This window comes from Myotis lucifugus, unplaced genomic scaffold (assembly GCF_000147115.1).
Source record: "Myotis lucifugus unplaced genomic scaffold, Myoluc2.0 scaffold_306, whole genome shotgun sequence".
Classification (NCBI taxonomy): domain Eukaryota; kingdom Metazoa; phylum Chordata; class Mammalia; order Chiroptera; family Vespertilionidae; genus Myotis; species Myotis lucifugus.
The window spans coordinates 1291456-1318438 of record NW_005871354.1 but is presented as its reverse complement, the minus strand read 5'-3'; the positions used below and the strand labels follow the sequence as shown (position 1 = coordinate 1318438).

Below are 26983 nucleotides of genomic sequence, written 5' to 3'. Positions count from 1 at the left end.
GCATTGTCTATAAACTCTATCTAATCGCAGACTATTTTCTCCAGCTCGCATTCCACAGTGCGCTCCAGCTCACCGGCTCCGGCCAAAGCTCAGAAGTCAGGCCTGCCCTCCTGCCCAGGAAACTAAGGATATTGCCGTTCATCTTCATCACTGTGTCCTCACGGTCAGGCCTTGAAAACCCAAGGGCCAAATGTGCAAAACTGTATAACAAAGTGTATGCATTTAGATTGCTTACAGGATACGTTTATACCAGAGAAATAAAGAAATCCAATTTTTGTTGTTGTTTTTTTTTTCAAGAAAATACAGCTCGCGGGTTTCTGGTTTACCCCCTGTGCGTCATGGCATGCCACCCAGGGCAGAATCCTCCAGGGGAAACCACCGTCTGTCCCGGAGACGGAGATTAGAGGAAGAGGGCGACTGGATTTGAAAGTGGGAAATAGACGAAAAGGGATCTGAGAAGTGATAACATAAACACACGGGCAGAAAGTTGAGTGAATTCCTAAAGCCAGGAACACAACACACCTGGCATGGCTAGCTGTGCCCACAGCCCTCAGCAAGCTACCCCGCTGCGCTCCCCCGCCCCCCGCCCCCAGAAAAAATCCCCTGGGGTGTGCTTTTGATTTACCGGTGAACAGTTTAATTGGTTTAGAAAAGGAACAATAAACGCCTGAGAGGAGGGACCTCAGCAAAACATCTTGAAGTTAAAAGTGGAAAAACAATCTTGGAGAGATTTTAATTACATCTGTGACAGTGCAGCCCCTCCCGGAGCACGACCTCCCGCCAAGCCCAGCTGCTGGGAGGCGGGTAGCGAATGAATGAACTCGCAAGGGCGGGTGGAGGAAAGGAGCGCATCGAAGGGGTTGGTTAGCTTCAAAGCCCCCACGACGTCACCAAAGTGGGGGACTAGGAGACTATAAAGCGCGCCAGGCGCCCGGACCTCAGTGCTCCAGCCAGTGCGCGGAGCTCCCGCCAGGGCGAACCCCGAGATCCCGGCGGGTGACAGCCCTAACATCGCCCCAACCATCTCAATCCTGCCAAAGTCTCAAACTCCTTGGACGAAGTGGCGCCCGTCCTCCCCATTACTTGCTGGCTCGTCGCATCCCTTCACCAGCCAGGGGAGCCGCTCTCACCTTCCCTGCGGCGCTTCCAGGGACCAGGAGGCGAAGAACTTCAGGAGGCTCGGCTCGGGCTGGCCGAGGGCGAGTGGGCAGATCCAGGGCTCCAGACCCGCGGCGATGGCCTCTCTCCCCGCAGCCTGGAACTGGACGGCGGGCGCGGAAGGAGCTGGCGCTGGCGCCCCGGAAACCTGAGCGAGGCGCTCGCCGCGGGGGCAGCCGCGGGGGTGGCCGAGGCTGCGTGGCTGCCGCTGCTGGCCCAGGCCAGCAACCTGTCCGCCTCGTCCTCCACGCCCGGACTGCTCGCGACCTCCCCCGAGCCCTCGCAGCCCCGGGCCAACCTCACCAACCAGTTCGTGCAGCCGTCCTGGCGAATCGCGCTCTGGTCCCTCGCCTACAGCGTGGTGGTGGCCGTGGCGGTCTTCGGGAATCTCATCGTCATCTGGATCATCCTGGCCCACAAGCGCATGAGGACCGTCACCAACTACTTCCTCGTGAACCTGGCTTTCTCCGACGCCTCCATGGCCGCCTTCAACACCTTGGTCAACTTCATCTACGCGCTTCACAGCGAGTGGTACTTCGGTGCCAACTACTGTCGCTTCCAGAATTTCTTTCCCATCACAGCGGTGTTCGCCAGCATCTACTCTATGACGGCCATTGCGGTGGACAGGTAAGGAGGTAACAGGAAGGAAGGAGGGAGAAGGGAGCAAGGAGAGCTGGGCTGGGGGGATAAGGTTATAAAATGGTGACAAGATGGGTTTGGTGATAAAAGGAATGAGTCTGGGAAGGAGTTCTTGGAGAAGGGAGGTCAGGGACCCATGTGTAGTCAGTCCTGCAGGGGTGAACCAGTTTCTGTTTCTACGGCCTCCCCCACTCCACCCAACCTCTCCATCCGCATTAAGGGCATCTAGAGGGACTGAAGGAGGCCGATGAGGGAGATGAGAAAACCTGCCATTCCAAGTAGGACAAAGTCAGCTAGAAACAATACTAGCGAGTTTATCAAATGGCTTCAAACTACTGCCGCAGAACTTACATCCCTGTGAAATGAACTTTAGGGCCTTCCATCTCTCTGTTAGAGGAATGGACAAAGAGTCAACCTCTACTCTAACTTCTGCTCTTGGTTTGCTGGTCCACACCCCCACCCATCCATTCCCTATCTTTATGCCAGGGCCAACACCGGTTTGGCCTCCCAGTCATGGAGCATCCATCCATCCGAGCCTAGAAACTCCTTCCCAAAGATTGCCACCAGCCAGTGTCTCCGGTTACAGGTTACTTCCAGTAGTCTGCGGAGACTGTGAGCTGGGTGAACCCTGTGCCTCAAACATTACATCCAAATCTTTCAGATAATGAGTAGCAAAAAGTTGAAGGAATAAATGGTTAGAGAACAGACTGACAGCTGTCAGAGGGAAGGGGAGTTGGGTTGGGTAAAAAAGGTGAAGGGATTCAGCAAAGGAAAAACAAAGCAAAACTCATAGACACAGACGGCCGAATGCTGACTAAGAGGGGTTAAGGGAGACAGAAGAGGGTGAAGGGGGTAGAAATGGTGATGGAAGGAGACTTGACTTGAGGTGGTGAACACAATACAATATACAGATGATGTATTGTAGAACTGTCACCTGAAACTTATATAATTTTATTAAACAATGTCACCCCAATAAATTCAATAAAAATTTTTTAAAAAGAAATGAGACATACTAACTTATAGCTGTTTAAGGTAACTTTTAGGTTTTCCCTCATCTACAGAGGAGATTCTGAGATGCTCAAACAAACTTAAAAAGCTGGATGGGCCTCCAACACTTGTTCTCATGTTTAAGTTTTAAATGTTTCTGTGTGCATTTGCTTTCTTATATTGGACATCATGAAATATGCATGCCTGTGTTAGAACAATGGTAAATTCCCACCTGTTATTGAAGCTGGTTACACTTTAATTCAACATTATGCTAAAAAATGAACCAGGCCAGTTGATTTCAGTCTCAGTTTTGTGATTGACAGGTGCATGGAATATACAGGGATGATTTCACTTTAACTGCAAATCTCAATATTCTCACCGCTGGAAAGGAGCATTTTTTGACATTAACAAGACTGTTTCAAAATAAAATGAGGCTGTAATATTAATTCTTACTGCATTAAGCCACCAGCTTAACCCAAGTTCTTTCCATAAGTGTATCCTTTGTGTTTACTATATGGAAATAGTGAGCACAAAGGTGTTGATAGCATCTTTGGAGAGTTTCAAATAGACCCAGAGAGTTAAACGGAAGGAATAGTGGTTACTTGCCACTAAATAGGAGAAATAAGCACAAAAATAACTTTTTTTTTTTACTATCTCTGAAACTGTCAATCATTCCTTTCCTCTTTATCTCTGATTTTCTACATGTGTCTCAACCCTTCATTTCAGGAGGGACAGAAATAAAAAGAAGCAGCAATATCAGTCCCAAATTGGGGAACGGGCAAAATTGCTTCAAGATAGAAATGAATGTTGCTTTGGTTTGAGCACCTTTCTTTTTTATTTTGTCTTTGTTTCTTCTCTTTTTTTTGTCTTTTATATTTCCTGCAAGCACGTAATTTTTAATGTGATCAGGAGAAGAGGCATTAGCATATCATATTAAGAAATTCTCACTATATTCTTTTTATTATTTGTAAATCAATGTATTTTATTTTTAAAAAATTCTTTATTGTTTAAAGTATTACATGAGTATCCTTTTCCCCCCATTGACCTCTCCTCAGCCGCCCCCACCTCCCAGCACAGGCCCTCACCCTCCTACTGTCTGTGTTCATTGGTTATGCTCATATGCATGCATACAAGTCCTTTGATTGATCTCTTACCACCTCATTCCCCACTCTACCTCCCCCCACCCCCGCCTTCCCTCATAGGTTGGACTGTCAGTTTGATGCTTCTATAACTCTGGCCCTATTTTTGTTTCTCACTATATTCTTGAAATTTTAATAGTGCATCATGAAATTGATGAAAATTTAGTGTGTGTGAAATTGGTATTGAATGGCACATGTCATAAGTAAATAAAAATGACAATATTTTTATTATATTATCTGTTCTATTAATACTTCTTTAACATCTACATTCTCAATTAAGATATACGTTATATATATGAAAGATGTGTTATACATACATGTAAGGTATATAGCATAAACAAATCCTAAATTCTAATTTAATTGAAGGAAGAACTTTGTCTAATTAAACCCGGCAGTCATCACGACTTCTTAGGAGCCATGATAGTGTAGAAGCATAGGAGAGCATTGGCTGGGAGTAGACTGCCTGCAGTGATTTGGATGTTGGCTCTACTGCATGATCCTGGGAAAGCTTAGCATCTTTTAGATGTTATATTTAATTGTTACATTTCAAAATGGCAAATTTAGGGACGGTGGTGGGAAAAGTGATTCTTCATTGTAATTCCCCTGTGTGTGTGTGTGTGTGTGTGTGTGTGTGTGTGTGTGTGAATGTGCCATTCAATATATGGAGATATTAGAAAATAGGAAATATTTTCTTATATTTTCTAAGTACATTTTTAGTTTAAGTTAGAAACGAACTAAACATAGAGTAAAGGATAATTTCTGGGCACATGGTCCAGTATTGATTGGAATATTCAATTACAGAATTTTGAAGATGACATTCACTATTTCTTACCTGAAAACCTTAAGTAATGTAATACATTTTATTTTATATTTCAAAAACATTAACAAAGATAGCAAAAATAATTTACATTATTTAAACATAGGAACATACCTGACATGAATAATTATTAAAAATATTTAATCTAACTGAACTAAGTTATATTTTATTTATTTATTTATTTTTAAATATATTTTTATTGAGTTCAGAGAGGAAGAGAGAGGGAGAGAGAGACTGAATCATCAATGATGAGAGTGAAACATTGTTCGGCTGCCTCCTGCACATCCCCTACTGGGGATCAAGCCCAAAACCCAGGCATGTGCCTTGACCGGAATCAAACCTGGTACCCTTTAGTCTGCAGGCTGATGCTCTGGCCACTGAGCCAAACCAGCTAGGCCTAAGTTATACTTTTAGCCAAATAGATAAAAATCTATGTTATATACTACTCTTTGTTTTCTTAATTTCTTTAGGAATATTATTTTTCATAAAGCTAACTTATGCAACATATTCATAGAACCTCCATTTTTTTTGAAATTTATTATGGGAAATTAAAAAAATACAGTTAAAAAAAATCATGAAGCCTGAATCTCACTCGAAGTAATCTCTTACACTTTCATGGGTTTGTTTTTCAGTTTTGAATAGAGAGCTCCAATTTATTCTCTTATCTAATTGGTTTTCTTCTGGATTATATGACATAACAATTTATACAACAAAGTAGATGTTATAAATGAATGAAATTAGTTCAATGTATTGTGGTAAATGTTACAATGCTATACATATTATGGATATAAAAACTTCGGTCAATTTTTCCTATGTTTTAGGAAAGGTTACTTTTAGGAAATTTATGAATCACTGGTGCTTTCTACAATTTGTACTTCTTATTCAAAGATAGAAAAAAATCAGGTTTGAATATAGAATCAATTTTCCCAAGTCTCCAGACACATGTTTATAAATGTGGTAACATTAACATGAATATTTTTTATTCCATAACCTTTACTTATAAACCATTTCTTGCTATTCTCCCAATTATTTCAAAGACTCCCTAGGGAGGTGTGATAAGAGTGTATCAATAGTCAATTTAGCACTTCCATTCTCCCAACCACACCCTGGCCAGAGAGAAGAGAAGAAGAGAACAGAGGAGAAGAGGAAAAGAGAAGAGAGTAGGGGAGGGAAGGAGTATGGAGGGGAGAACAGGGGAGCAATGCCAACCTCTGATACAGAGCATGACAGTTTCTTGGGAGGAAGAAACCATGTCTGCCCAACTTGAGTTGCTCAGTGGTTGAGTGTCAACCTATGAACCAGGAGGTCACGGTTCGATTCCTGGTCAGAGCATGTGCCCCGGTTGCAGGCTTGATTCCTGGTGTGGGACATGCAGGAGGAAGCCAAGCAATTATTCTCTCTCATCATTGATGTTTCTATCTCTCCCTCTCCCTTCCTCTCAGATATCAATTTAAAAAAAAAAAAAAAGCCATGTCCTTCTCCAGATAGCTGTTTTGGCACATTGTTACACCCAAATCTGCAAAATTCCTAAGTTACAAACTTTGTCCTATGCTTGAAATATTGGTGATGTCTATCTGTGTTCCAAATAGAATTTGAAAACAAAGAGTCTTGTCCCTTACCTTCGCTCCATTAACAATTTCTTAATGACCAGTGTTCTTTCATCTTCTACTTGCAACTCTCACTTGCTGGGTCTCAGCTGCGAACCATTTTTCCAGAACGGTGAACTGTCCATACCTTTTTCCCTGTGCCTCATTGCTCTAAGTGTAAATCATTTTTATTGAAGCTTGATCACTGGTACATTAAAGAAATGCTGTAAAACAGACAACTGGGGTGTGCAGCCTCACTACTTCATTAGACACAGGTGGAGCCATGCTAGACTCAGCAGGATCTCTAACACATGAGGAATTTTTGGACCAGAGGTTTAATAGTCTGATATAATTCTATATGTGCAATAAGGTTGATGTAGATTTGATTTGCTCTGAATCATGAGACTTTGGGTAATTTTATTTTCTTTTATATTTTTTCTTTTATAACTATCTTCAATGAAATGCACATTTTTACATAAAACCATATAAAGTTTTAATTAAAGTTCTGAAGATGGATGGTGCTGATGATTGCACAGTACAAATGTCCCTACAATGGTCTGTAAGAATTTATAGTAACTGGTAATATGCTGTTTTCTGACCTTATTGTCTACTCACCACTCCACCACTCTGCTCCACTATCATGGGTCCCCTCTATTTCATCAACTTACTAGGCATGTTTTCACCTCAGGATCTTACATCTGTGTGAAACACTCATCCTCCAGATGACCATGTTACTCATTCCCTGAACTATTTCTAGACTCTGAATACTCTGTTTTAAATTGCTTTATTTTTTCTTTATCATATGTATCATCTTCTAAGATACGAAATAACTAGTTCATAGTTAATGTTTATTGGTTGGCTTTTTTTGTGTATTTTATTTTGGTCTGTCTACCCATGTAAGGTCCATGAGAACAAAAAAGAAATTTTATTATTTTTCATCTGTATTGTTCAAAGTATTACATATGTCCCCTTTTTTCCTCTATTGACCCCTCTAGCCCAGCCCCACCTTCCAACCCAGGCTCTATTACCTTATTGTCTATGACCATGGGTTATGCATATATGCATACAAGTTCTTTGGTTGATCTCTTCCCATGCACCTCCCCACCCTTCCTTCCCTCTGAGATTCATCACCCCTGTCTTCCCTCTGAGATTCGTCAGTCTGTTCCATGCTTCTATATCTCTAGATCGACCTTGTTCATCAGTTTATTTTGCTCATTAGAATCCATATATGAGTGAGATCATGTGGTACAGATCTTTCTCTGACTGGCTTATTTTGCGTAGCATAATACTTTCCAAGTCCCTCCATGCTGTCTCAAAGGGTAAGAGATCCTTCTTTTTTACTATTAGAATAAAAGTATATTACATTTGTAGGTTTGTTACAAGAGGACAGAGAAGTTATTCATACAAAGGAATGAATAGTTATCTTTTCATTTCTCAGTGTAGCTCATGTGTGAACTGATTACTATCTAAAACAGTAGCCTCATATCATTTCCTATCTACTTATTCTGCTTTATTTTTCTTCTATTTACTATTATTTGTTTTGTTTACTACAAATTCATAGCATCTAGGATAATGACTGCATATATTTGACACTCAATACAAATTGTTTTCCTATCATTTTCTATCATTGAATAATTTATATTCAAATTACCTTATTGAGATGTCATGAAAATATAATTTAAAATTTTGAATTAGATATGAAAATAGCCTCTATTTTCTATCTTTATTTTCCAAGTGTAGAGGTTATCTACTACCTAATTTCTTCCATTAACAGTTAAATAAGCATTTATTCCATCACAATTTAAATACTCAAATATTTAGACATCCTCTGCTTGATGTACACCATCATCTCTATGAGTTTAAGGATAATACAATGGAACTGCTACCTGCCACTATTTACTTCAGGAAAAAGTTTTACCTGATGTAGATCCACATTAGACAAAATTGAAAGCAATTAACTCCTACTTTCCCCAAAGAACTTACAGTCTCCAACTGTAACATTAAATATTTTTATTTAATCACTGACTCACTCAGAACAAGTTGTCCTAATTAAAGTTGCATAGATCTCATTACTCATTGCTTTCATACAGGAATTTGTTTAAAAAGGAGAGAATTAGAAGAGAAATCACCTATACTATAACTCTAGTGCCCCAATGGACTAGGTTTCTGTTGAAGAGCTAGAGACAATATCAAAAGAAGCTTTTTAAATTCTTACATCAGAATTTTGGCATAAGCTTATTTCTCTTTCCATGCCAATCACAAATACCAAAGAACTATTTAAAATAAGTTATTTTTTGTTTGCTTTTGTTTCAAGATTATCACTATAGCTGGGTTTTTTGTTGTTGTTTGTTTGTTGTTGTTTTTGTCATAAGTGTTAATTTCATGTTATTTGACATAGTTTAGGATAATTTAGATTGTCTACTGTGCTTGACATTGTCTATCTCTTTGTATACATTATGTTATTTAATGTCATTTTTACCTTCTAATCATACTCTATGTTTTGTTCATTATTTCCATTTAGCAATTTAAAAATTTATATACTATGTGTTGAAATTCTCATTTGTAAACAAACATTCAATAACCATTTGTAATCACTATTCAACAATCATTTGACTACTACAGATACTGTTTAAGTGCCAAAGAACATAGAGAAGAATAAAATCAGTATCTCCAACAAGCTAAAATCAAAGTAAGTGCATAATGTGCTGGAGCTCTGAGGAGGTAAAAATTAACTGGATGTAGAGAAGGGAAAGAATTCACAGTGAACATTTTGTAATCTGCGTAGAGCTCAGTTGTGGAACTTTAGAATAAGGTGTGAGCCAGGGGAAAGTCATTTCAGTCAGGAAACTAGCATGTGAAAAACATGAAATTGTGAAAGGATATTTGAGCTGGGTGCTTTCCCTCTTTCAGTTGGGATCTATTCTCTACCTATTGCACTCTTTTTCCCTCCCCATCCCCACCTGGCTATTTCTATGGACTAACTGCATGGATGGGGTCCCTTGCTGTCTGGCCTCTTCTTGGCTTTGCCTAATGGGAGACACCTGGAAGCTGTAGGAGGAAGAGAGAATAGCTTGAGGATATATGAACCACACCCTCTTTTCAGAATTGCTGCAAATTTGCTAAAGCCCAATTGTAGCCATATCTTGTGTCAAGAGCTTCTCTCCAAAGGCTTCACCTCCTCACTTCTGATTATAGGATTCTTTCATCCTTCGGGCCCGGGGTGGGGGACACCCACTCTTTGCTATTGCTAATCCTAGGAACATTGATATCAATTTGGTGTCCTTTCATCATTTGAAAATGGGACTTTCAAATGGTTTCTTTATTGAATTTTGTAAATGACCTATTTATTAAACTCTCTTCAGTTTCTCATTTGAGTGTGCCTTGTTTTCCCTGGAGCTCTGACTTATGCATTATAGTCAGTTTGAGGAAAGGGTAAGATATTTAGTGTCACTATAGTAAAGGGTGTGCAGAATTGCAGTTAATCCTGTTGGAAGTGAAGAAACAGTAACATATTTTAGAATGAGAATTTTGAAGACTATGTGAAGAAAGTTGGAAAAGAGTAGCATCAAAGAAACCTACAATGATGGTGTTCTAATAGTCCAGACATTGATAGTTGGAAGGGAAGTAAGGAACATAACGGGTAATGTCAGAAATTGGGCTGATATTATTTAGGACTGCACAAAGGAAATGAGAAAGGGGAAGAGGTTCAGAAAAACTCATATGTACATATGAATATTTACAATGAGCATACTCAAGTAGTATTAGTTTTCCAAGAGTAAAAGAACTTCTTTATGAAACACACATATTCTTATATACATTAGTAATAGTCATGTTTCTTCTGAAGTAATTCATACTGAAGGAGAGTAGATATAAAATTGTTTCCACTCACTTTCATAGAACTCAGTGCTGCTCTTGGTTAAGAAAAATATCTGGCCCTAACCAGTTTGGTTCAGTGGATAGAGCGTCAGCCTGTGGACTGAAGGGTCCCAGGTTCGATTCCAGTCAAGGGCATGTACCTTGGTTGTTGACACATCCCCAGTAGGGGGTGTGCAGGAGGCAGCTGATCGATGTTTCTCTCTCATCAATATTTCTAACTCTCTATCCCTCTCCCTTCCCTTCTGTAAAATATCAATAAAATATATTAAAAAATATATAAATATATATAAAAATATATATATAAAAGAAAAATGTCTGCCAGAATTTGACTTGTAGTGCCAAATATAATATGTAGCTTTATTTAATCACATGCCTAGAAGGCGTATAAATAGGGAAGCCAAATCATGAAGTTGATGGAAGGGAATTTGGTCTCATACTATTTGCTATGTGAGTCACATTTGTAGTACTCTGAAAATTATACAGTTACAATTACTTCAAACATATATAATTTTCAACATACTAGCTTGTCTTCATCAATCTGATTCCTGTCATAATTCTGATTATACTAGTAATTAGCTTTCAGACAACCTTTCTCTGATTAAGTTTGGAATCTCAAAGTTGTGATGGAGTCTACTTTCTTCTATTTCATTTGGAAGTTTATAGTCTTTTAATTCATCAAAAAAATTGCCACTCATTCTATTCCTGAGTACCTTTAACAACGGAGCCAAAAAAAAAAAATCTTAATACCACTGAAGACAATCCATATACCCTTGGAGCCTTGGAGAGTATATGTGATTCATCTTTCTCCAGAAACTGAGCTCTACCCTCTATAGTGATATCAAACTGCTCTAATATTTGTTCTATATTATAGCACTCCATATATTTGACTAAAACTAGCAAGTGTCCTGAGATTCTTCTGTTTAAAATTTTCACTTCCTTTACCCATTTATTATTATATAACATTTCCATCGATCTTACCTGAGGGTTTCGTTAGCTGGTATTCTCTCTAAATCCACTTTGGGCAACATCTTGAATTCTTTCTTCATCTAAAAACTGTTCCCCTTATAAAGTGAAGTAAAATTGATTTACCTTTATTTTCTATTGCCCTGAAAAAGGGCTTTGTATGCATATTACCTTATATACAAATAGAATATCATGTACAGTTATGCATACTGCACACTGTTATTTATAGTAATTTGTTTTATCTTTATAAAACATTGAATACTGGAAATACTTATAGTGAATGTGAACTTTTTTTTTAAAATATATTTTATTGATTTTTTACAGAGAGGAAGGGAGAGAGAGATAGAGAGTTAGAAACATCGATGAGAGAGAAACATCAACCAGCTGCCTCCTGCACACTCCCTACTGGGGATGTGCCCGCAACCCAGGTACATGCCCTTGACCGGAATCGAACCTGGGACCTTTCAGTCTGCAGGCCGATGCTCTATCCACTGAGCCAAACCGGTTTCGGCATGAATGTGAACTTTAAATATATTTTTATAAAGGCATTACTTCCACAAAGATTATCTGCCAAGAGTTTTAAAAGATTTCCATTGGAAATGAATATCTTAACAAAATTAAGTATTCAATATATGATTGACTTTGTGAAAGCAGGGCTTTGGAAATGGTATATACAAGGTTATATAACATATCATATCATTAATTTCCTGACACAGTATAGAGATGATACAGGTAGTAAATTATACAACAAAAAAAGTAACTTAAAATTTTATAATACTGGTATACCTGAATAAAATAACCTATTATATTTTGATTTTTAAATTATTTATCATCAGAGATAGTAGAGGAAGCAGAAAATAATCTTTAGCAGTAAGTTTTATATTGTCAACATAGAAAACCACTTATAAATCTGTGTCTGAAATTTTGTGGAGAAACTGTTTTATGTAATGTTTATCAATAAGGTAGCATTTTTTATATAAATAGTTTTAAGGTTGCTATAAATAATTAGAATTTAAAGTTTAAATGGTTTCTATATAAGGCTCTTAGAACAGTGTCTAGTACATAGTAAACATTTAATGTGCTAGCAGTTACTGCTTTTGTTTTTAAAAAAGAAAATCTAAGTTGATATTGACTATATTATATTGATGAAGCCATCCTTAATACCTACATCTCCAGCTCATTTGATTCTTCTGCTTTTCTCTTCCTCTGGGTTATAGAAAAGCTGGCCTTCTTTTGTTCTTCAAATACCTCATGCTTTCTCTAACCTCAGGGCTTGCTGTTCCAGTTTCTCTTCTAATCCCACCTTCATTCTCATTAATTCTGGGAGATCACAGAATGTTTCTCCCATCATTTCAACCTATACCCCAGATTAGGTCAAATTCTCTATTTTAAGCTTTATAATTACTAATATATCTCTTTATAACGTCACAGTGGACACAATGGGAACAATTTTATTCAGGAGAATTCCTAAAGTATTGAGCTAGACAGAGTTGCTTGATGATGAGATGGGGAACTGGGCTAAATTTCTCAAAGATTATAAGTGACAGGATTACTGATGGTGCATGTACTGTTTTAGAAAATGACAGAATAACAGGTTAGTTATTAACAAAAAAAGAAAGCCAGGTTTGGGACCATCAGGATGAAAAAAATGGTGATCTAGTTTTTCCTCCTCTGAACATGTAAATCCAATAAAATTGTGAAATCTGAAATGCTTTCTATAATTGGCTTTTTTGTGGAAATCACATGACAGTACAATTTTCTAACAATTTTATACTGAGATGAATGTATGTTATATATATTCAAAAATGAAAACAGAGGGCACCAAATAGGTCAGGGAGCAGGTTTTAGAAATCGGAGGGGTGTGTGCTGAACTCACACAGGCATTACACTAAAAATCCCAGGAAAGTTTACCTAATATTCAAACAACAATCCTATCTAATAATAGACAAACATGGTAATTAACCATACCTCCGACACGCTTCCCATTGGCTAATCAGGGCGATATGCAAATTAACTGCCAACCAAGATGGCAGCCGGCGGCCAGGCAGCTGAAGCGAACAGGAGGCTTGCTTGCTGCAGTGATGGAGGAAGCCAAGGTTCCCCGCCTGCCGCTGCTGGCCCCCTGAGCTGCACTCTAAGTAACAATGTTGCAATTATAGACGCTAAACAAACCCCAGAAACCTGCTTTCAGCCAGCTGGGCCTCAGAGCTGGAGCTGCAACAGTGTTTCAATTATAGAAGCCAAACAAACCCAGATACCTGCTTTCAGCAGCTGAGGTCTCAGAGTTGGAGCCGAGCCCCAGAGCTAAAGCTGGCTCTCAGCTCCAGTGACAGCCATAGAAGGTAAATAAATCCCAGAATAAAAAAAAATAAAAAAATGAGAAGTTGGGAGCGTCAGTCACCTGCCAGCCTGAAAACGGCCCTCAGCCCCTCACCCAGACTGGCCAGGCACCCCAGTGGGGACCCCCACCCTGAAGGGGGTGTGACCAGCTGCAAACAGTCATCAGCCCCTCATCCAGGCTGGCCAGGCACCCAAGCGGGACCCCCACCCTGATCTGGGACACCCTTCAGGGCAAACCAGCCGGCCCCCACCCATGCACCAGGCCTCTATCCTATATAGTAAAAGGGTAATATGCAAACTGACCCTAACAGCAGAAAGACTGGGAATGACTGGTCACTATGACACACACTGACCACCAGGGGGCAGATGCTCAATGCAGGAGCTGCCCTCTGGTGGTCAGGGTGCTCTCACATGGGAGGAGCTCTGCTCAGCCACAAGCCAGGCTGATGGCTGCCAGTACAACGGTGGTGGTGGGAGCCTCTCCTGCCTCCTCAGCAGCGCTAAGGATGTCTGACTGCAGCTTAGGCCTGCTCCCGGCTGGCAAGTGGACATCCCCTGAGGGCTGCCGGGCTCCCAGAGGGATGTCTGATTGCCATCTTAGGCCCAATCCCCTGGGGAGCGGGCCTAAGCCAGCAGGTGGTCATCCCCTGAGGGGTCCCAGACTGTGAGAGGGCACAGGCCGGGCTGAGGGACCCCCCCCTCCCCCCCGAGTGCACAAATTTTTGTGCACCGGGCCTCTAGTCCTATCTAATAAAGAGGTAATATGAAAATTGACCATCACTCCAACACACAAGATGGCCGCCCCCATGTGGTAAGAGATGGCTGCCACAAGATGGCCAGCAGGGGAGGGCTAGAAGTTGAAATTTTATAGGTCATGAGCAACTGTTGCAACTAATCTTTATTTTACATGGAAGCCAAACAGCAACTTATGTTTGTCATTTACAAGCTAAAACATTGTCTGCTGTGGCCAGAATCAAACTAGAAAACAGTAAAATCCATATCACTTCAGACAAATGTTCTTTGCATGGTTAATATAATCAAGTAATCATCTGAAGATAGTACTCTGTCTTCATTTTGAAATGTGTAGAAACAAGTAAAGATCCAGAAAGTTTAATAAAAATATTATCAAAAAAAGGATTATACAAGATACCAAGAACAATTACAAATGGAAAATGATCATTTACTGAGTAAGTAAAGTTATATCAAAATAGTATTCTGCAATATACCTCAAAGTAAAGAGAAAAGAACCCCTCAATTATATCAGAAAAATAGTAAGTGGTAAGGCAAAGTGGTCTAATAAAGTGGAAAGGAAAACTGATTTTTAAAATGTCAATAAAAATATGAGCTTCCACTCTGCACAGTGTTGGTCAGTGGTTAGCCCACACACCAAAGGGTCACAGATTTGATTCCTGGTCAAGGGCACGTACCTGGGCTGCAGGTTCGATCCACAGTCATGGTCAGGGTACATGCAGGAGCCAACCAATCCATGTGTCTCTCTCACATCAATGTTTCTTTCCCCCCCCCCCCCCGCCCTTCCTCCTACTCTCTCTAAAAATCAATGAAAAAAATATCCTCGATGAGGATTAACAAAACAAAACAAAACAAAAAAACAAGCTTCCAATGGATGCATCCAAGAATTTCAGTTTCTATAAAAAGTGATAAAAAGTGACTTTAAAACTATTTTAGGTGATATCCTAATTGGTACAATAAGAACCCAATCTTAGTTATTATCCATGAAATAATCATACTCAGGAAACTAACTTATTTGGGAGTCTGTTTGGTGAGGGAAGAATGGTAGTGAGAAGCTCAGAAAAACACCTAGGAAAAGCTAATATGACCACATCAAAGATATATATTTCTTTAAAGGAAGAAAAAAGTACTGATATTTGAGTGAGTTTATATCTGAGATTCGATCATTTCTTCTCAAGGTCCAGAGAATGTTTATCTGGATGAGCTTAAGCAGCCATCTTATTACCAGAGAGAGTCACAGAACAGGGAATAATGCCACAATGGATTCCAAATCACTAATTTCAAATTGGTCTTCAGCAGTGCCTGGCAGTTCTACCCACTACTTTGGACAACTGACTCTTTCTGCAATATTTCAACATTTTTTTTTTACTTTCCTCAGACTATTACCATGTAGCAACATTCTATTTTAAGCATCAATCATCTCTCACCCAAAGCAAAACAACAGTCAGGTAACTCATTTCCCTACTTCCATTCTTCCCATCCTTAAGTCCATTCCCCAGACTAAAATCTGATTACTCTCCTTCCCTAATTGAATTGCATCAATTACTTTCCATGAGACAAAAAAAATCTATAACCTGTATTACAAGTTTGTCTCAAACCATTTTCCCCCTTCACTTTCTGTGTTTCAATTACCCTTTCATTACTCAAGTGTATAATGCTTCTCTCACCCTGACTCATCATGTGGATTCCTAGGGCTGCTGTAACAAAGTGCATAAACTGAGTGCCTCAGAACAACAGAAATGTATTGTCTCACGTTCTGGAATGATGGTGTTGTCAGGGCCATGCTCCCTCTGAAAGCTGTAGGAAAATCCTTTCTTTCCTCTCCAAGCCTCTGGGGATTTGCCGGCAGTCTTTGGAATCCCTTGGTTTGTAATGCATCACGCCGTCCTCCATCTTCACATGGCCTTCTCCGTGTATTTCTGTTTCCAAATTTCTTCTTTGTACCAGTCACTGGATTAAGACTCACCCTCATGACTCATTTTAACTTCATTCCCTATGTAACGACTCTCTTTCCCAGTGAGGTCACCTTCTCTGATACTGGGAGTTAGGATTTCAATGTATCTTTTTTAAGGGGACACCATTCAAAACTTAAAAGCCAACCATTAGCATAGGATTTTTTCACACAGTGCTTCTTCTCCAAGAAGTCTTCTTCGCAACTTCACCCTTCTGCCACCTTGCATAGCCACCTGTCCAACTTTCAACCCAGAATGACTTTTCCTAGGGAAGATTGATTCACAATCCTGATATATAAAAACCCAGGGTCTGTAATGTCCAAAACGACCGAAGGCTCGACCGAATCCAGGCTGTGTATGCAACAGGCTCTGGTGGGTGGGGACTGGAGAGCGAGCTGAACTGCTGACCTCTCTCGGAGAAAGAGGCAGGGCTGATCAGTGGCTACCACGGCTGCTGGCGAGGCCCAGAGAGAATGAGAAGCAAGCTGCAGATCAGATCCTGCTTCTTTCTCTTTCTGGGCCTCGCCAGCAGCCGTGCCTCTCTCACTCATCGAGAGATCATCAGTTCAGCGCACTCACCAGCAGCCTGAAGGTGGCTGTTGATCAGCCCCACATCTCTGATCAGTCCCAGAGATAGGCCCAGAGATGCTGACTGGCATAGAAACTGACCTATCAGAACCTAATCTAGGTGAACTGCAAAGGGAGAACCTACGGTGGGGCCTGAAGAGGGGTTTTAAGGGCAACCGTTGTTTGGTGTAAGGTATAAGAAAATGGTTCAATTTTTTAATGACCAGTTTGGCAGTATAGTGCATATAGCTGGCTATCAGTCCAGATATAGGGATTATGTAATTTGTCTGCCAAGAGCATCTCCTCCTGCTGAAAATGGCTTTTCCTCCCCATTTAAGCAAACCTATCCTATATAATCTATCTATACTAATAAAAGGGTAATATGCTAATTAGACTGGGTCGACCAGCCATCTTCCAGATGTCCGACTTCCTTCCAGACAAAGCCAAGGTGGTGGGGGCCGAGGCAGAGGTAGTTAGGGGCGATCAGGCTGGCAGGGGAGGGCAGTTGGGGGTGAGGTCAGGCCAGCAGAGGTTTAGGGGCAATCAGGCCTGCAGGGGAGGATAGTTGGGGGTGAGATCAGGCCAGCAGGGGAGGGCAGTTGGGGGCGAGATCAGGCCAGCAGGGGAAGGCAGTTAGGGGTGATCAGGCAGGCAGGCAGGTGAGCGGTTAGGAGCCAGCAGTCCAAGATTGTGAGAGTGATGTCTGACTGCCAGTTTAGGCCCGATCCCTGTGGGACATCCTCCAAGGGGTCCCCCATTGGAGAGGGTGCAAGCTGGGCTGAGGGACACCCCCTCCCTCCCCATGCACGAATTTCATGCACTGGGCCACTAGTCTAAATATATTTTCTCAGTAAATGAATTCACGTGATCATATATGCCTGGCCTTTGTAACACCATATCTATAATTTCACATTTATTGGTGAGATTATTTGATTAATATCTATCTACTTCAGTAGACCGTGAACTCTGCCATATTTCCTCATGTTTGTATCACTACAGTGTTTGGAATACCACAGCAGGCATTCATTAAATGTTTGGCTGAATGAATAAACAATAGCTCAGATCAGAAATGACAAAACTGTCAACTTGAAGTTTCAAAATTTCTACTTTTATTAAAGTGTTAGTGAGAACATAAATTGTTTCCATATAATATTCTACCTGTTAGGGAAATTTTCCTCCATCATTAGGCTAATTGTCTAAAAAAATATATAAGAAATTTGCAGTTTATTTTGAATTATCCATGCTACAGTAGCTATACAGGACTCTAACCCTACTCATGTCACTCAATTTCTCTTTTCAGTCTCAAAAAATCAACTGTTTAAACATCCAAATTGTGTTCAGAAATTCCAGAGCAAAAGATTATAATAGAGTTTGAGAAATATTCAGTTCAGTAAAACAAAATTTATTGATAATTGCTGTGGTTGACTCTGGAAACATCCAAAAAACAACAATTTAATACAATGAGAAATACTATGGTGAGTTATAATCAGCAATAATGGAAACAGAAATGCCCAACGACAATTATTATCTTTATATGTTTGACTTTTATTTTTTACATTGCACATGAATACTTTTGGATTCATAAGGAAAAATGCAACTTCTGATTCTTTGGAAGGCATCTAGCTCACATATATTTTTTCTCTCACAATTTCTTACCTAAATGGCTATATTCAAAGCCATAATATGTATCTATATGGACTTTGTAGACTGGCAGAACTAGTTGAGAATTCCAGCTCTTACCATCTGAGTCATTTTGAGAAATTTACTTAATTTTTTTTTAAGCCTCAGTTTTCTTTTCTGCTAAAAAAAAGATAATATTATTTTATTGACTGGATTAATCTAGATATTAAATATATATAATGTGTGCAATTGTAATAAAATGCCTGGTAATGACTGACAATCAATAAATGTTGCTATTATCTTCATCAACATAACCATGAGAAGTAAATTTTAAAGTTTTCATTTTACATTCTTTCTATGATTTACTTTATCTTCTTAAACCAAGATACTGTTTTGATAATTGCTTATATATTCAACATTCACTTTTACCTATTGACTGTCATATATAATAAATTAAGAATATTTCCTTTAAGTAAATTATAACAAAAGTTAATATTACGAATAGTATACAGATAAGTTCCAATATTCTACTGCAGATAAAAAGCCTAATAATTACAAAAGCACAAAACAAACATAAATTAATTAATTATCCTTATTTTTATTCTTATTTTGAGGTATTTATTCTTAAAGTTAAAATGTTTTTGCTTAAGTAATACTACCTGATAAACGTGTTGCCTTTTAAAATTTGCATAAATCAGTATATGTTTGAGACACACAAAATGGCCAACAGTAAAAATAAAACCATTTAAATAATGTGATTTATAACTAGAAATGCAAAAATGTAATTAATTTGTTGTACATTATTTTTTTCTCTAATAGCCAAAATTTGGCAATTAGCCATATTACGCAATTTAAAACCAGATTTTGATCCTTCCGGACATATTGTCACTATTTTACTAGGTGAATAAAACTTGAATTTGGTTACCATATTCAGAGATTTGACAACTTCTAAAAAACTACACTCTAAAAATCATATGTAATGTGTGATTTTTAGAGCCTCAAAGATATTTTTTTAAATATATTTATTGATTTCAGAGAGGAAGGGAGAGGGAGAGAGATAGAAACATCAATGATGAGAGAGAATCATTGATCGGTTGCCTCCTGCACACCCCCTACTGGGGATCGAGCCCGCAACCCAGGCATGTGCCCTTGGCTGGAATCAAACCAGGGACCCTTCAGTCCGCAGGCTGACGCTCTATCCACTGAGCCAAGCCAGCTAGGGCATCAAAGATATTTTTATAAAAATTATATGTATTTATGTTGATAGATACTATGAAAATTTTCATGATGCAGTATGAATTCAATTTTGGAGGTAGCAGGAAGGCATAGCCTCAATCACACTTGATTTATTCATCTTTATTTGAATCCTGAACTTGTCTCTTCATGCTTTTAGATGGAAATGTTGATGATATCCTTTATAGGGGTTCTTCATCTTGATCAATCATGTAGATATTACCCATATTGTCACTAGAATATCTTTTAAAAACTTAAACATACCGAAGAAAAAATGGAGGTCTTGAGGTACTGAATTTATTTTCTAAGCACTTATTACTCACATTTCCAATTCCATTCAGCAGACCTTTATGAATGCTGATAATGTGCAAGGCACAGCACCAAATAATCAAAGCCTTTAACTTACATTATTTTTATTGATCTTGTCTTCACCCATAAGGGGTGGATGTTCTTATTTCTATTTTTAAAATAATGAAGTTGAGGTTCAAAAAGGTTTAAAAAAATGACAAAATAGGATTTGAACCAAATTTGTCTGATTCCAAAGACTATGTTGTAGTTATTACTCTATGCTGCCTCTACCCAAGCAAAATCCTTATCAACTTGTTTACTAGAAGAGAAAGAACCCTGGCCACTGAAACTCCTTTGAAACTACTTTTTAAACTTCACTAACAAGAGACTGACAAAATGGTTTATTTGTTTTCATATAGGTATATGGCCATTATTGATCCCTTGAAACCCAGACTGTCTGCCACAGCAACCAAGATTGTCATTGGCAGCATTTGGATTCTAGCGTTTCTACTAGCCTTTCCTCAGTGTCTTTACTCCAAAACCAAAGTCATGCCGGGCCGTACTCTTTGCTATGTGCAATGGCCAGACGGTTCCAAACAACATTTCACGTAAGTTAAGTTAGTTCTCTATTGTAATTTTCAATTCAATTTATTGAACAATTAAGGAACTGTAGGTTGGGAGCAACAATTAAACAGATAAGACATAGGCGTTTGCCTCAATGTCTCACATATTACTTGGGAAGACAGACACATACAAATATTAAAATACATTATGATATGGTCACTAAGTTGGTGTAAATCATAAAGATTTATAATTGAAAAAATGTAATGACTTCTGTATGGGACAGCTCTGGAGAATTTCTTAGAGGAGGTAATAAGCTCATTGGAGATGAAAGCAATACCCAAAGGAGGGCAGGGTTGTTATTGACTGAGAAATGAGTGAGAAGGGAGAAACTAGAGGCCAAAGGTGTTGATTGCTCTTTTAAGAAGCCTGGTTGAAGGGAAGGGGAGTCCTGGTAGGCTCTTGGTTGTGTTCCTTTGTTTTAACATTAAAGAAATTTAAACACTAGGTTGAAAAGAAAATAGGAATGTTGTATGATAGAATTTGACATTTCATATTTTGGACCCACCTTAAAAAAGTAGAAATACTGCTATTTGTGACAACATGGATGGGTCTTGACTCAAGAATATTGTGCTAAGTGAAATAAGTCATAAGGGAAAAAGTCAAGAACAATAGGATTTAACTCATATGTGGGATATAAAACTGAAAGCAACAAATGAACAATCAAGACAAAGAAATAAGCAAAACCTCATAGACACAGACAATAGTATGGTGCTGATCAGAGGGAAGGGAGAGTGGGGAAGTAGTAAGGGGTAAAGGGAGTAAAAAGAAACAAACACCAAAGGTATTGAGAATATTAGCATACCAAACTCTGTAATTACTTTAAAGCCTCTTAAGAAAGAGGAAGCCAAACAAAAGTTTATACAAATTCTAATTTGACTGTTATATTATTGTTTACCTTCTATACCTCCCTAATTGCCTCATAATTTTGATTGAAGGCTATGAAATCCTAGAATTTTGTTTGATAATGCATAGCATCATGACTTGGTTGTGACTGATACATCTATATATTATTTACCAAATTAACAATGCAATGAAATGTTCCATGACTTTGGAAAAATACATGTAAATGTCTTTACCTGATTTTTAAAATCACTGTAAATAGCTTGTGAATTCAATGTGGCTCACAGTATCGCTTAACATTTTTTTTTCATTTGGATGAAAAATAATTTATTTCAAATATGAATGATGTCACTGGATATATAGAATAGTTTTACATAGGAGAAAATATCGTCAGTTGATTACTTTATTCTGCCCCATCTCTTTTCTTCTGATGATACATTTAATTAGGTTAACCCACTAATTACCAAGCAGAGGAAAGGCATTTATCCTGACCCTCTAGGCAAGGAGGTGGGGATGGGGGCCGGTGTGGTTTAAATGAACACTGCAGCTCAGCTATGTTTTTCATGTATAAAGTAAAGATGGATTGAAATCAACTGGTAGCATTTGGATAACTGTAGGCGACAATAGCTTGGTATGTTAATGAGTGTGAAATGAAGACTTAGAGAAAATGTGGAAATATTCTTTAGCATTTTAAATTATGATTTAAAATGGCATGAATTCAAAATCCCACTATTTCATCCCAATATGCTCTTCAGCATGTGAGTTTTGTTGTTGTTTTTTAATTTCAGGTACCATGTTATTGTCATTATACTGGTGTACTGTTTCCCATTGCTTGTCATGGGCATCACATACACCATTGTTGGAATCACTCTCTGGGGAGGAGAGATCCCGGGAGACACCTGTGACAAGTATCATGAGCAGCTAAAGGCTAAAAGAAAGGTACTGTTACATATAATTTGCCTAGCATTTGTGTAAGTTCTGGCACATCAGAGATAAAGAATACCTACCTATGGTATCTTAATACTGTATAATATTATTTGATGCTTTGCTTCTACTTTTATTTGTCTCATGTTTTCTTTCTTTTTATCCGATTTTTCTTTTGCTTTTTTTTAATCTTCTATAAGCCACTAATCATGTGCAATTTCAGTCTGTGGTAGAATAGTCACTTTCCTACAGAAAGACTTTTTATTACCTTGTTCAGAGTATCCTCAATTACTCCACAAGAAACTTCTGAAATCTTACTTTAAGTGGAGTCTCATTTACTATATTTCTGAAGTTCTAGCTATGTTTCTCCTTTATTTAACAGAATCCTCTGATGCACTTTATAATTTTCCAGAAGCTTCTTTGATCCCAATAATGGCATCTCTTTTATATTTTATAATTTCCTAATATCCATTTACCTATCTCTCCTTCCCTACTTTCCTGACACCTTTCCTCACCCTTTCCCTTGCCCCACATTTGATTTCTACACAGCCATCATGTATATCTGATTAAAAGATAAGAGTTGCATTAATACTCTTCTACAACTTATTGGGTGACATTATAAAGCCAACTTCTGAATATTCACATTAAACAAGAAATGCTCTAAAATTATAATATTGACATTTACCAGTATTTTTAATTAAGATTTTATTTAGACTACCATTATGTGACTCGGTGAGTGAGATTTTTTTTTTTACTCTTATATATATTTTTTTAATCATATATCTCTTCAGGACAAAATAGACACTATTGAATGTCTATTACATCCTATGGAGAACTTCAATTTTAGGTGAGTGAGATTTTTGATAAATTTGTAGAGTTAAAAAGAATCACAGTCACGTATTCCATCTTCCTCTCTCCAGCTGCTGTGTACCTAATGCAAATCTGAGAGATTTTTCCAAGGATAAGAGAGTCATGCTAATTATGCCAATTATTATTTATTCAATTTATGATTCACTTATTTATGTAGAACTACCAACTACATGGATACTTCCCTTAAAAAACACTTAACATCTTAAAAATCCCTTACCTACAAACACTCACTTAACAACAATAAAATTAGGTTTTAAAAATTTAATGTAGAAAATGGATTCCATTTTAATACTAATATGTTTTTCTTCTGTTATTGACAAATAATGGTAGATAAGACTTACGTTCAGTTAACAATTTATTATGATCTCTAGTATTTGAAAACAAAAAGTATACATGATCTTTTCTACCTCACTAATTTCAGCCTATAATACTTATTTTTTATTTTATTTCTCTTTTTTAAAAAAATCTTACAAATGAAGTGCACAAACCACCACATTATGCTTTTAGCATCTAAAAAGGAATCCTAAAACTAGGAGAATTTCAATAACTTGGTTGTCTTAAGTGAACAGTTTCTCTTTTGCAATTTCAACCTTTATTTCATAACATCCTACTCATATTGAAAGGTGATCTTTAGGGGGATATTTTCTTATAGCTATGTTTTAGGCAACATCACATATAATAACTGATGTGATGTTCTACATATTTCAGAATAATTTCTGCCTTGCTATTACTCACTTAGTTTCCTGTCTTTTGTTTCTTATTGGTTTAGGCATCTTTTTTTTTTCCTTAACAGTTTTCCCCTGTTCACTCCTAGAAAATTTTAAATAAGTCCAATAATTGTATATTATAGCTCCTTTTTCTTCATATACATGTAATATTTTTCTAGCAAGAAATTAAAATTTAATGAATGTTACTTTTTATTTTTGCACTGAGTCCCAGAAGGAACAAAACAAGAGAGGATACTCTGCCTTTGCCTCTGTATAACTTATAAAAGTAAGACATAAATATTTCCTTATAATTTCATTCTATAATTTTAAAGTATAAATATCAACTTAAATGGAGAGTGTAATCCTTTTGGAATGTTTAAAAAAATAACACATTTAAATTTTTCAGTCCATATGTCTTTCTCTCAGATTGTGTTCTAGGTTGAAATAATACAAAATGACATTTATGTTATGGACTTCCTATAATAAATTACCTTGTTCTTAGAGTGCTTTCACAGTCACTTATTGGTATTACTGTGAGTATCTCAAAAGTAACACTGTTTTCCAAAAATTTGAAATTTCAGAATATAGCTAGCTCTCCTCTAAATTGCTTTTTTTTAAATCCGAAATTAAATATTGTCTGGTATGTTTGAAAGAGTTATTTCTAGTAATTGTGTTATATTTATACTTTAATATGTCTACTTAGGTCTAAGATATAGTAAGTCCTCTGAATGGGCCAGGTAATTATATACTGTCTCGTAGAAAATACATCTTTGAAGTTACAGATTTGACTTCAGAGATAAAATAAGAGAGTTATTGATTAAAATAGTGCAAATTCATTCTGACTGTTGGGATAAACAACAACTCCATGAACAACGCTGAGCCAACCTCCTAGCAATAAAAAATAGTGAATGTTGATTGAGCTCCCAAATACATATGAACTGGAATAAATAAAAATTTGTCAAATCACTGAGAAAATCTTTGCAACTATTGAGAAGCATTGCTTCCATCAGTCTTTCTCCTACAACTTTAGGAATTATGCTTAATTTCAAACCTTATAGATTAAATTCTTTAAAGAACAGCCAGTAGAAATAAATTACATATCTATTATACAGAACCTTGTAAAAAGTTTCAGAATAACAATCCCCACTTGATCTTTGCATATGTTCTGCCAAAATATGTATTCCCTTTGAAAATAATGCTAGTAGATCCAGCTAGCACTAAATATTAAAAAGATGAAATATTAGTCTTAAAAAATAAATTAATATCTCTAGAAATATTTCCTTATTATAAAAATTAGTTTGTTGAAGAACCTAAAAATCAGTATTAAAATTCTAAGGCTCCAAACAACTTACTAAGGTCTAGAAGGTAATCTATAGAATTGACTAACATTTGAGTCACATGTATAGTATACTTTCAAAAATGTTAGCAAGCACATTAATAAATTTTCTAATATAAAGTATTTTATAATTTAAAAAGACTTTGAATACCTCATAACACAGCCAAAGATATTCTCAATTTATAGCAAATATTCTAGGTTTTAAAATTCTGCAGGTTATATATCCATTGGCTTTAAATATGTCTATTTAAATATGTATATTGACTTAATAGTCTCTTTAATGTAACAAAGTAGTTAACATAAGAATGCCTGCAGTTGAAGTAGAAATACCTTCAGACAATTGCAAAATATAAAATATCACACAAAACTCAAGGTCTTGTCTAAGTTAGTGCTTTTTTTGTGGTAATTACTTAATATTTTTGCCAACATCTTCCTTCAGGAAATGTGTACAGACTACTGTAGGATTGATATAAAATGTTTTTGCAGTTCAAAAAATCTCTTCTAGAATGATAGATCTTATAAGAACCTAAAATTTCATGAGTCTCTTTTGCCTTATTGCTATTTTGAATTAAAATCAAATGCAGTATAAGGAAAAATAAGTAAAGGAGGTTAACAGATCTCATATTTAGGATGTTTTGGTAAAGTAAATCAAATACACTCTTTAATTTTTTTTCAGTTTTGGCAGTAACATCTGTTTCCTAAATATCTAGATGTAAAACATAGATGTTGACTCATAAGCCATTGAATATTTATTTGAGTTAAATCTTATGTATAACTAGAGGCCCGGTGCATGAAATTCATGCACTGGAGGGGGGTATCCTTCAGCCTAGCCTGCACCCTCTTCAATCTGGGACCTAAAAGAGCAGGGATCGGGTCTAAACTGGCAGTCGGACATCCCTCTCACAATCTGGGACTGCTGGATCCCAACCACTTGCCTGCCTGATTGCCCATAACCGCTTCTGCCTGCCAGCCTGATCACTCCCTAACCACTCCCCTGCCAGCCTGATCGACCCCTAACCACTCCCCTGCCAGCCTGATTGACACTTAACTGCTATCCTGCTGGCCCAATTGCCCCCAACTTCCCTCCCCTGCTGGCCATCTTGTGTTGGCCATCTTGTGACCAATGGGAGAGGTCACTGTCAATTTGCATATTACCGCTTTATTATATAGGATTAGTATATTCAGATGACTCCAATTTTAACTCATGCACTTCAGAAACAAAAGATTTGCAATCCATCTCTCCTAGTATTATCCCAAACTAAGACTACATTCTTGGCAATTTGGGTGAAAAAAATAATGGAATTAAAACAATGACAAAATTTATCCCAAAATATATCTGAGTCTGCCAGCATCTTGGAATAACTATTTAGAAGATAAATGCTAGAAGTCTAGTGATTAGCAAGATGGGAAGAAAATAAATTATACTAATTAATAGATATATAAGTTGGACATAAAACATACATAATATATAAATGGTTAAATTATTAAATTTATCTATATGAAAAATAAATTGTGGCTAGATAGGGAATGAAAATAGTTATATCAATTTCAATTCATTCATCAAAGGCTATTTATTAAATGTTTCTATTGTGGAAGTACCATGGACGAAATTTTTCTCATATCAGGAAAAACATTTGCAGTCTTGTGATATCCTTATAAATGGACTATTATAAACTGTATTACTATTGGTTGAATGTGGACACTTCAGGTGTGCTGATGAAGAGAATGATGTCCATATGAATGGAGTGTTTGAGGGACATGCTACAG

At 37.5% G+C, this 26983-nt stretch overlaps 1 protein-coding gene across 1 annotated transcript in view; it reads left to right on the top strand.

The window, feature by feature from the left end:
• Positions 1 to 811: 811 nt before the first annotated feature.
• Positions 812 to 26983, top strand: part of TACR3 (tachykinin receptor 3) — a 51404-nt gene continuing 25232 nt past the window's right edge. The window contains exons 1-4 of the mRNA XM_006100271.3: positions 812 to 863; positions 1041 to 1785; positions 20335 to 20523; positions 22168 to 22318. Coding sequence (XP_006100333.3) covers positions 812 to 863; positions 1041 to 1785; positions 20335 to 20523; positions 22168 to 22318 — 1137 coding nt within the window. The remainder of the gene's footprint in view (positions 864 to 1040; positions 1786 to 20334; positions 20524 to 22167; positions 22319 to 26983) is intronic.